At 29.1% G+C, this 12,930-nt stretch overlaps 1 protein-coding gene across 1 annotated transcript; it reads left to right on the top strand.

Moving 5' to 3' along the window:
• Positions 1–6,319: 6,319 nt before the first annotated feature.
• LOC124825913 (nodulin-26-like) lies at positions 6,320–8,731 on the top strand. Its single transcript, XM_047298652.2, has 5 exons — positions 6,320–6,624; positions 6,961–7,185; positions 7,681–7,878; positions 8,200–8,261; positions 8,354–8,731. The coding sequence occupies exons 1-5, from the start codon at positions 6,499–6,501 to the stop codon at positions 8,562–8,564; spliced, it is 822 nt and encodes a 273-aa protein (XP_047154608.1). The 5' UTR covers positions 6,320–6,498; the 3' UTR covers positions 8,565–8,731.
• The last annotated feature ends 4,199 nt before the right edge of the window (positions 8,732–12,930 follow it).

The following is a 12,930-nucleotide window of genomic DNA, read 5'->3' as shown; positions in this document are numbered from 1 at the left end:
AATATATATTTTTTTTTACAAAAAATGTATAAATGAAAGAATCACGTAGAAATACTAAATATTGAAACTTAAGTTTGTCTATATAAATAAAAAAATGGTGCAATGAAAATGATAAACATAATAGTGTTGTTGTGACGAAGAATTTTTTTATCCGAAGAAGATCTTGAAAGTAAGATAAAGAAAGGTGGTAGAAAAAATAATGAAGATGGTATTGCACTAAAATAACAAATGGAGGAAGACGATTTTTTTTTTCACTTCAGAAATATCTATCATAACGAATCCATATGTGAAATGTTGTTTATCTATATAAATATCATCATTTATTATACTTATAGTAACTATCTTACAATTGGCTTGAAGTATTTTTTTCACCTCTTTTTTATTACATTTATTATTTGTGAAATCGAATTAGTTAGAATGATAAATAACATAATAATGATTTAAAGCTCTCTTCTTCTTTTCTTTTCTTTTTTCTGAAAAAATCTGATATAAAGTCATCCTAACATTGCGATTAGATCTACTTTCACCAATTTTAATTTCTAAATTTTGAAAATTGTTTCCTATTACCTCCAGCACACAAATATTTCAAATAAGATGAGAAGTTGTCAATATTAGAAAAAATACGCTGACTAATGGAATATTATAAAAGAATATTTAACTGAATAGAAATATAAAATATTCCATATATAGATGAAGATTTTCAAAAGTAATTTGAGGAGAAATGTGGATGACTGAAGTAAGTTTTACGAAACTGATGAGATATTCAAGGAGTTTAATCCTCTACTTGTTTTGATGTAATTTGAGGCAAAAGATTGAGTGATAAGATCCCAATCAGGTAATAAATTTAAAAATCTCACACCTAATTCCTCACTTCTTCTACTTATTTTCTCCATCATTCATGCTTTTTCTCATTCCAAACTCTCATACCCAGTCAACTATTTATTGCACCAATTAACTACGCCCAATGAAAGCAACAACTAAAGAGCATAAATATCACTTTTTTTCAACTCAGTCAGTAAATATATATGCAGTATTTTGTAACTTACAAAAAAAAAAAAACATCTTTTAAATAAACTAATCTAAAAATGTATTAGCCAGTAAGATATATTAAGTTATAAATAAGCTAGTCCAGTGACCTATATAGGAAGTGTCCAGAATGAAGTTGGTGAATAAGTCAATGTAAGAATAAATGCTTTGTAGACATCTAATTGAGTCTGGCGTTGAAACGGAGGATCTCACTGTGGGAGGTTGGAAAAACGCATTCAACTCATATCTCTTGCTTTAAACACTTCACCCTATATTTCTTCTGATTCTGTTGAAAATCAGCGAAAATTCATCTTACAAATGCACTACTATTGTGTTTTTTATATTATCAAGACATTCAATCTTCCAACAGTTTTTTCACATGGTTGTCGCTCAAATTTTTAAAATAAATTAAAAAAAAAGGAAGAAGAAAATCAATTTGAATTTCTAAATAAAATATAATTAATTTAAAAGAAAACATTAACTTATTTTTTCTCTCGGCTGCGAAAGTCGACTTCAACAACAGTGAGTTGTCGGCCTCTAAACGACATGGCGAATTGAAGAAATGAATTTTGCAACTACCCTATCATCACTTCGTTTGATGCTTTTGACGCAAACATGTGTTTTGTTTTGGGTTAATTTCACGTGTAATTCTCAACCAGATGACTTGTCCAGTATTTTTACTTTAATGAAGCCCAAAACCAAATAAACTGTACCTGAGAGTAAACAAAATTCTGCTCCACTATGGGGATTGCAGCAAATATAATCCCCAGACAAAGACAAACCAAATTTGGCGCCAAAACAGCACATGCCCAATCACTCAAAATTTGAATTTCTCTTTCATCCGCCTTAATTATCTCCGAAACATGTCCCAAAATGAAAATGTATAAAAGCAATAAATAATAAATAAATCAAAAACCAAAACGTAAATCTTAAAAAACAATAAAAATTACTAACGTTAAAATCTTCACTGAAAAGACAAAAAAGTACACAAATATAAATGTGTAATTAATAATATCTTCGACATTATATTTTATATATTAATAAAACATTAACAATTGTAAAATAATTTCTTTCATATAATATATATATATATATAATTTATTCTTTTAATATAATTGATTATGTTTTAATTTTTATTAATATGTAAATTTAATTATAATAAAATAAATAATTAACAATAAATAAATATAATTTTTTATATTTTTAGTCATATTATTTGCTAAAAAAATAAAATCACGAATATTTTTTCTATCCTTAAAAATTAAACTTATATAAAAGAGTTTATGATAACTTACCACTCCACTCCATGCTATAACTTTTTTTCTGGTATTATATTTCACTAACTTAATTAAAATATTTTTGTTAAATTTCTTAAACAGTTGTACAATATGATACAAAATTTAAAATTTTTATCTTGTGATTCAAATGTGAGTTTAAATTTCCTATTGAATAAAAATGAAAAAGTCAAATATATCGTAAAAGATTCATAAATTTGTTATTTGAGTTTTAGATAATTTTGTTTATGTATAAGTTTTATTTAATATTAATATTTTTTTAAATTATGGATTAATTATGTGTTTTGTTCTGAATTATAACACAATTTTAGTTTTAGTTTCTATTTCAGAGTTTCATCGTATTAATTTTTTATACTTAAAAAATGCATGAATTTAATTCTTAATGTCCAACAATGTTATCTTTTTTTAACATTGCAAATATTGTGTCATGTCCACCCCTCCATTTTTGGACACATGTTTTGTTTTTAGTTACACGTGTAAATTGAAAAAGTAGCATAGAAGTTCAGAGTTTGGGAAATTGATTTTTTTGTTCTACAATTTTGTTATAAATTGAATGTTCGAAAATATATGCAGTGGGATTGAAATTGAATTGAAGAAAAAGAAGAACATCGAAAGATGATTGAAGAAGAAGGGTAAGTGGTAATCGTGCGTTGAAAGAAAGTTGAAGAACGCAAAATCAAGGGTTTACATTGACAAAGTTTGGGAAATTGTGCGTGTTGCCTCTTTAAGCTAGTTTAGTTTGTATTTGTTTGCATTTTTTACATTATTGCATTATTTGGTCCTTGCATTTGGGATTAGCAATGTAGTTTAGGGTTATGATTAGCTTGCTTTGTTTAATTGATTGTTGATTTAAATTGTATGGTTTGAAATAAGTTTTTGTATAGTTTTTAATCGTATGAAAAATTTGTAAAGATGAGAGAGTTACATTACTAGACTGCGGAAAAACATGTGCTTAAAGTGTGGTTAGAGGAATTGATCCCTATGTTCATATTTTGAAATATTGGGTATATAAGAGATTTCAAAATATGATGGGTATTAAACATTGGTAGAAGACAAAAGGAAAAAGCTTGAATAAAAATTTAAAACTAGTGAAAGTGGATAGTGATGAGATAAAGTTAATGCTAAAACGGATTAAGAAGGAGTTGAAATATACGTTGAACATATTCATAGTGACTTAAATAAGTCATTTATTTGTTGGAGAGGATGAAGAAGCAAGAGAAGAAGAGAAGAAGAGAAGAGATAAGAGAGAAAGAAGGAAGAACCTTGGATATACAATTTTGATTAAAAATGTGAAAGGAAAGGAGTACATGAATAAAGTAATATACAATTATATATAGTTTGAAATTGAATTTTTTATAATTAAAATAATTTAGATGATTTTAAAGATAAAAAATATTTTGTTTCGTTAAATTAAATAAGTAAATTTGATTTTAGACATATTTTTTTATTAACCGTTCTAAAATTTGAAATAATTATCTTAGATAATATACAATAAAATGAACAAAGTTCTGTTTTGGTTCTTAAATTTTTTATTTTATATATTTACAATTTTGCCAGATTGTTTAAGATTAATCTTATTTATACACAATTTCTATACAAAAATAGAAGAATAATAAGAACAAAAAAGAGGGAAAAAGATAAGTAATGTTACGAAGAGAATATAAAAATTATTGTAAAAGTTTGTGATATTTGCTCCTTTCGTGGAGTGATATGTTCAGACCAAACATTATATATACTTAAAAGTATTTTGTAATATAAAAGAGATATACGAGTTTATCGATATAAAATTTCTTTTAGAAAAGTTCCTTTTTCTAAAAGTTGTTCAACACTGCATGATTCACATTATAACTTTTACACTGCAAATCTATCTTTTATCCGTTATCGTAAGAAGAGTTTTCATTGGCACGTGCGTTGCATGAAGTTCGGCCATCAAATTTGACGTATTCCTTTAACAACAACTACATCTAGAGTTTGCCCACATCATGTGCAGATATTAAATGAATTCAGCATGTCATTTAGAAATTCTTTAGTTACCATGCTATACCAGTATAAGATAATTCTGACCCATCATTTTCAGTCAATCTGTTACTTTGATAAAAAAGTATAAATAAATAAAAATACGAAATAATTATATACAGTCCAACCAATTTAATTACGGATATAAAGGGGAAGGTTATTAATACGAAGGTATCTACACTAACTAACCCATTAACTACGGACGTATGTAGGGACGTATCTATTCATCGTTCCTATACTTCTTTAGCATTGCAATTCCTCCATAGGAGAAATAAAGAATACAAAAGTTCAAAGACTCATTTAAATATCAATAATTTCAAGTAAAAGCCAAATAAAAAGTTGTTTATAAATATAATGCTAGAAAGCGAATTTAACATAGAAATGAAGTCAACTTTATATATCACAATTAATGACTATGAAAACCTGTAGAAATTAAATTTAGATTTAACTAAATTGTATAAAATCTACTTAGAATTTGACCATATATATTTTTAACGTCCAAAGATTAGGAAAGTTACCTGAATAACGTCTTAACCAAGAGCATGCATACACTTATACGGAATACAAGACAATTTGGCTTAAAGCTGTAACAACGCGCATTCTTCATAGATCTTTTCACGCTTTTCATAAGACAATTGTTCAATCTTTTATTTACGTGGACAGAAATAGAGAAATTTTATTTATTTTAAGAAAATAATTCTATTTAGAAAAGTAGCTTTTAAATTGATCACTGTAAAGTTAACAATTTTAATTCTACAATAATTCATTTTTGAGTGACCAAAGTAACCCTAGACTCATTCAACGTTCTAATTCATGCATATTATATTTATTTTATTCTTTAGAATTAAAATTTTGAGCCTTATATGTCACGAGGAATTAAAATTACTTTTTTTAATCTTTAAAAGAATAATGTTAAAAGATATTATATAAACGTTAAAAATGAGAAAACTATGTATTATTTACATTAGATATGTTAACATGGCATGTAGTAAGTCACCTGGTTACTTAACGAAGACTTTGATATTCTCTTGTTTAAATGCATTTCATTTTCTCTTATTAATAAAATACACTATAATTTTGTTACTTTGTACTGGCTCAGTTCTGACTTCTGTTGACGTAGAGTTTTGTCACTACGGTAACTTTTATGAGTGAACGCAGCAGTTAAAGATTGATATATATTATATAGACTTCAACATGTTAACAACTTTTTTATAATAGTTTTTCTTTATAATGACTACATGTAATTATTTTATTAGCTTATTTAAATTTATCTTTTAAAAAAATATTTAAAATGAACTAACTACCTGTTACGTGTGTATTGTTAAAATGTTGTAAAGAAATTATTAAAAAAACATTTTCAATATTTCATATATTATTTTATTATTACAAGAAACTAATTTGTCATCGTGTAAATGTAAATGAAAATTAAATAAAAATCTAGAAGAGAAATTTTCAGAATAGCATGTGTAGGGCAACCATGAAAAACAAAAAGAAGGTAAAATTAGAATTCCAATATACGGCGTCGTGATTGTACCAAAACTAAAGTTGTAATTGAACTAAAATTAGAGCTGTTCTGATTCACGTGATCTTATCCAGGAATCAAAATTATTGAAACGGTAGATTAGTTTGATTAGGTTTAAATTTTTGCTTGCTCAATCCTTTTTCTGGTTTAAACGGTCGACAAAACAGGAACATATAGACCCAAATAAACAAAAAAAAAAAGGTTAAATGTGATCCAAAATTAATGGAAAGTGCCATAGCCATTGATGTCCCAGTCTGCATTTCCGGTGGGTAGTTGGAAAAGCTTTCAATGCTTTACTCAGACCCCAGCTCAGAAGCCGTAACTGTCATACTTTTTCATTAACACGCCCTACGTAAGATAATAAAATTACGATATACAATAAGGTAGAACAATATATTCGGTGAGAAATCAGAATTTTAAAAGACGTATGTACCGAGGAAATACATTAAAAGTGGTTGTTTTGGTCAAACCTCTCGTGGAAAAAATGGTATAAGTTTAGTCTTTGAATCCCAGGCTTTTTGGTGCCCATAAATTGGAGTTGGCTGCTTCTCTTCTCCATCACTTTTTGGCCTATGAGGCAAAGCTAGTTTATCACCAATACACCCTTTTCGTTCTTTCTCTTAGCTTTATCCAAAGACCATGTCGGTGGTGGCTGATAATTCCGCAAACGGTGGAAACCACCAGGTTGTTTTAAATGTGAACGGCGAAACCCCCAAAAAGTGTGATCCCTCAACCAACCAAGACTGTGTTCCTCTCTTGCAGAAGGTGTTTATCCCTCCTAATCCTTTCTTTTCCATTCAATTTACCACAAACAACCCATATGGATTTCTCTATCTAATTCTCACTACAAAGTATCAGTCACTGAATGTAGTGACGAAAATTGCCTCTTTTTTTGACAAATTTCTTAAAATTTACATGTAAATTACTTCCCGACTAAAGTTTTTTTTCTGTAGTAATTATAGGATGGCGTTTCACTTTTTTATTTTTCTTTAACTGGCTGGTTTTAGAAACCCTGAAGCTTACTGGATTCAAAACATTTGGAATAAATATGTTGAGCTGGACATTGATTATGATTTGGTTGTATGTGTTTAATAAGTACAGTTGGTGGCAGAGGTGGTGGGAACGTACTTTTTGATATTTGCAGGGTGTGCTTCGGTGGTGGTGAACCTTGACAAGGACAGAGTGATAACACAACCAGGGATTTCAATTGTTTGGGGACTCACTGTTATGGTTTTGGTTTACTCTGTTGGTCACATCTCTGGTGCTCATTTTAATCCTGCTGTAACCATTGCTCATGCTTCCACCAGAAGGTTCCCACTGAAGCAGGTGACGCACTCTTTTCTCTTGGCTAATATATTTTACCAACATTTGGTCAGCTAAATTGTTTTATTTTCATTAGATTCTGTGTATCGATTTAGAATATTGATCGATTATTTACTTTTAAGTGTGTGCAGTCAAACGGTGATGAAAATGGTCTAAAAATAACTGTCACTCAGATTAATTTCCCAGGAAAAAAAAAGATACCATCACCAAAATTTAAGAAATATGAAAGAAATAGCACGTTAAGATTCATGAAGCGATTTTATTTTCTAAAAGTAGTGAACAAAATTAGAGGAAAGACTTATAAATATGCAATAAACTGAAAAAACAAACTACGAATATTCAACGCGCTGCCTTATGGAGACAACTTTGGCCAGAACAGTTTCATCGGCATTTATGCTTGGTTAATAACTAAGCATACTTCATTTCCAAACAAAAACACATATAATGGTCTCAGTTTGTCTCTAATTACTGAATTTTCTTCTGTTTTATGTGTTGTAGGTACCGGCTTATGTGATAGCTCAGGTGGTTGGATCCACACTTGCCAGCGGAACTCTGAGACTTCTATTCAATGGCAAGAATGACCATTTCACAGGAACACTCCCCGCTGGTTCTGACTTACAATCTTTTGTGATCGAATTCATAATCACTTTTTATCTCATGTTTGTCATTTCTGGAGTTGCCACCGATAACAGAGCGGTAATTTATCCTGCTTTTCTTAAAAAAAATAATAATTCTTGTCTTTTTACTTGTTTGGTGATGGTTGTCGTTTATTTGATCCGAACATTTTGAATTTAGCAAATAGCGGTTGGAATTCGCATATCTTGCCAAATTCTTTGGCCCTTCCTCGTATAAACGGTTACTTAAATTGATTAACTGCAAAATCATTCGGAATAGGTTGAGTCACAGTTTACATTCTAATACACATGCAATGCGTATCAAAATCAGCATTTGAATATTCTTGAGCCAACATTTCATAGCTTTTGTCGATTGAAATTAACTTTATCTAAAATGGTGCAGATTGGTGAGTTGGCAGGGCTTGCAGTTGGATCGACGGTACTGCTAAATGTGATGTTTGCCGGGTATTGTATTAACTTATCTTCAAACCTAATTGATTTTAACACAGTATTAACAGGCCAATCACATGGAAATGAGTTGTGAGATTTATGAACAGGCCAATCACAGGGGCATCGATGAATCCAGCAAGAAGCTTAGGGCCAGCAATTGTGCACAATGAGTACAGAGGAATATGGATATATCTGGTGTCAACAACTCTTGGAGCTGTGGCGGGTGCATGGGCCTACAATTTCATCAGATACACTAACAAGCCAGTGCGTGAAATCACCCAGAGTGCCTCTTTCCTCAAAGGTGATCAAGCCCACTGATTCAGCACCAAATGCAAGCATTTTCCCCGGGATTAGGGTTAAAATGCGAGGAAGAATCACTGATTTAGTGCCAAATAATTCTGTAATATACCTAGAGGATATCAAAAACACGGATTCTGCTTGTCTACGCATCCATCAATAGTCATATTTTTGGATAAATCTTGCAACATATGTTTTACGATAATCTATAGTTAGAAGACAACAAATCGTGACACACAAGATTAGCGAGAGATAAGGGAAAAATTAATAAATGAATAAAAAAAAATTATTCTAATTCCAATATTGATACGATGAATCATCATACTTTAAAATAATATTGATTTTTGAAATTTTACGTAGGTTTAATACATTGGTCCCTATTTTTAGGAATTTGGTTCAAACTAATCTTATGTTTTAAAAAAAAGTTCAATAAGACTTCATATTTCATTAAAAAATGTTCAATCCGGTCCTTTTTGCGCGTTAAAAACATAACAGTGCAAATGTCATAATGGCATCTCATAAGTACGTGACACACATTAATAGATGAACTTAAATGATTTTTTAATTTTAAAAAAAAGTCTCTCTACCACGTTGTCATCACCATCTCCAGACAAACTCTAATTTCTCTCCACGAAATCCTAACCGTCGCACCATCCAGCGCCGCCACCGCCATCCTCGCCGGCAGCCGTCCTCTCCAACACATCACACGCCACCACCAAAGCTATGCGACGAGAACGCGAGAAACCCTATGTCTCCACGGTTTGCTTGCAGGTCTGATTGTGGTTGCAGGTGGAGGCAAGTAGCGACGCGATTAGTGGTGGAGAAAAGTGGCGATTCACGACCTGCAGTCGCTGGCGATTTGGCTGATGGTTAGTGGTGGAGATTAGTGGTCGCGGCATAACAAGGGATCGCGTTGGATAGTGGCGGCATAACAAGGGATCGCGATGGGTAGTGGCGTGAGAACGAAGGTGAGATGCGAAGGTGATGAAGGTGCAACAGAAAGGAGAAGACGCTTTGGTGGCGGCGCGTGATGTGTTAAAGAGGACGACTGCCGGCGAGGATGGTGGTGACAGAGCTGGATGGTGCAGCGGCTAGGGCTTCTTGGAGAGGAATTAGGGTTTGTTTGGAGATGGTGATGATGACGTGACATTTGCATCGTTATGTTTTTAACGACGTGAGCGGAAAGAACCGAATTAAACATTTTTTAACGAGTGTTTTACTGAACTTTTTTAAAGGTAGAATTACTTTGAACTAAACCCCTAAAAAACCAAATAATATATTAAACCTTGTATGTATTACGGATTTGTTCTTAAAATTTTTTCGATAAGTGAAAGAAAAAAATATTTAAATAATATATCGACTTTCTAAACAACGTGAAGTTATTAAACATGTTAAAAATGAAATAATTAAGTATTAACATTTTTACAATAAACATATTTTACACTTTCATAGCCCTGAAAGAAATTATAAGCACATATATGAATGCGGCGCCTTATGTAACTGAAACCACAGTTCAATTTATTTTCATGGTATTGAATAATTTACTGAAGCAATTATATATTACAAGAGTTTAATAACTGACATGAATGAAAATATAATATGCACGAACACCTAATATGTGTTTTGGTCGTCATAGGAGAAGATTTTGGTTGCTGTGGTTTATTTCAAAGTTAAGTAGAATTGGTTTATAAAATAAATTTTGAAAAGTTAAAAACGAATTTACTTATGAATTTATATTGAAATTTTTAATTTATAAAAATATGAAAAACGATCTATAAATGTCAAAATAGATCATGAACTTAATGGCGTAATATTTTACTACAAATACATATGTGCTAGATGATATGTTATTTAACATAAAATAGAATAAAAATAAATTAGATAAAAAAGTATCACTCTAACTATCTTTTCTATCTTGCACTATTTAATAGTATATAGACTCCCACATTTTCATTGTTTCGTCATCTTTATCCCACCTCCAAAAATTAACAATTTAAAAAAAATCCTTAACATATATATACTATTATTTTTTATTCTTTTTTATTAAAAATGTAAAAATTTATTTTTTATATCATCATTTTATTTTTATAAATATATTAAATAAATTTAAATATGTGTAATACCTTTATTATTATTATTATTTTTTAGAAATATGGAATCTGAAGGTTGAATGAGATATGATTACTTGGTTGACTCTTTCTTCAAAGGCAGCATCACATTTCATTAATATAATCTTATCATGGAATGATGATTCAAAGAAGTTTATTAGGCGGGAAACCACTAAAATGGCTTTGATCATTGCTCGACCAAAGAAAAGATATAAACATTACTTACATTTCATTATTAATTAATACAATTTAATCAAATATTATATTAGAAAATAAGTTTGAGTTTAATTTATTTTTATAAAACTAAAATGTAAAAGTTAGGTTAAATCAATTTTATATATGATCCACATTTAAAAATTCTAATACATTGTATCGACGAATTATATTATCTATTACAATTAGTTGAATGAATGATTGTTGAAGTTATTTTCAATTTTGTTATAATTAAGAGAGGTTTGATTAGTGACTTAATATTACAAGATAAGACTTTTTTATATGGAGATTCATGTTGTTAACTTTACTATGTTGTCTTAATTTTACCAATAATTATGAATTAAAGTTATTTCTTAGATGTCATGTATTGCATGTTTTCTTTTCTGTGGGTTATATATATATATATGAGGGTTGTAACTTGAAGAAGAATGTGAAGTATTTAATGGAAACATTGACTAAAATTTTTTGACCAGGAGTTGATGATAAAAGAAGAAATTGAACGATAAAGTGTTTATCTACAATCGGCAAGAATGGATAAGATTAGATATGAATAAAATCTTCGATTTATTTTATTTCAGAACCCGTGATAAACATGCCTCTTTTTTTGTTACTGGAAAAGGAAAAAGAAATGAATTCTGTCTTTAAAACTGAATTATTCTCCAGGCTAAACTAAAAACCAGACATATATCCAAAAGCATAATACTCATCTAAAACTAATTATTTTATAAGATATTCATATTTGAACATCGATAATATTTTCATCGTTCTGTTTTAATTAATTTAAACTAGCTGGTAAATGGTGATTATTTTACTGTAATAAGCAAATGGTTGTCTTCCTCTATTATACTTACTGGTTTAGTGAAATTAATATTTATTAATTCTAACATTTTTACAGTAATATATTTAACAGTTTAAAAAACCGAGGATGTTTACGGAAAAGGCACCGAATTAATGTACCCTTAAATTAAAACTTATAATTTTTAATATAATAAATTAATACTTTTAAACGATGAATATAAAGCACACACATATTACAAGTATTTAACAGGTAGTGATTAATTCTCAACTTATTATTTCTATGAATATAAATTCTGTTCAAAATATATGTATTTTATAATCATTCATTTATTTTTTAAATAAGTGAAGAAAGGTATTTTTTAAATAAGTGAAGAAAGGTATGTTGTGGGTTGTAACATGAAAGTTAATCTGACTTACCTACTACAGGTTTGAACTAGGTTGGCTTTGAAAAAAATGTAATTTTTTTAATGTAGGTTAGTTTTTAACCTGACTCAACTCGACTCACCTGGATTGAACCCATAGTGAGTCAGACTTACCAATTCACCTAATTTAATTTAATTATTTATTATTTTGTGTTTCAAATATTATTGGGTTTGTTTTTGGATTATGCGGATTGGATGATATTTGTATTATTATTTTGAATTGTCTTTGGAGTTTAACAACATTTTAGAGTGAAATTTATTTAAATTTGAATTTAAAAAATTATAATTTTTTTTATTTTAAAAAAACTTATAATTAAGTTAACTAACTCATTTAACCCACCAACCCGTGATGGACTAGGCCAAATCGAGGCGGATTACCCGTTTTGACAGCTCATACGAGGAATAGTTTTATCCTTTTCGTGGAAGGAAGACTATAAAATTTTGAGATGACGTATAGAGTAATTAGTTTGGGCCGTTAGGAAAAATTAAATAAACTAGGGGTGTTTCATCCTACACCTACAACATCTCATCCTCCACCTCCAAAAATTACATTTTTAACCTTTTAACATCTCATCTTGTACCTCCAACTTTTTTCAAAACTTTCATTTTTAATTTTAATAAATATTTTTCCATTTTCTTCTCTTTACTAAAAGCACTCTTCACTACCTTAATAATAATTTAATTTAATTTAAAATTTAAATATTTTATTAATATAATTTTTTTAGTAATTATTAAAATATGATTTATAGTATAATAATAGTTATATTAAAAACATAAAAATAAAATAATAAAAATAATATTAATAATAATAAAAAATAAATAATAATAATAATAAATTTAATTTAA

This window comes from Vigna umbellata, chromosome 5 (genome assembly GCF_029865625.1).
Source record: "Vigna umbellata cultivar VRB3 chromosome 5, Vumbellata_1.0, whole genome shotgun sequence".
Lineage (NCBI taxonomy): Eukaryota > Viridiplantae > Streptophyta > Magnoliopsida > Fabales > Fabaceae > Vigna > Vigna umbellata.
Note: the sequence above shows the minus strand (reverse complement) of the source record. Positions and strands in the feature narration are given on the sequence as shown.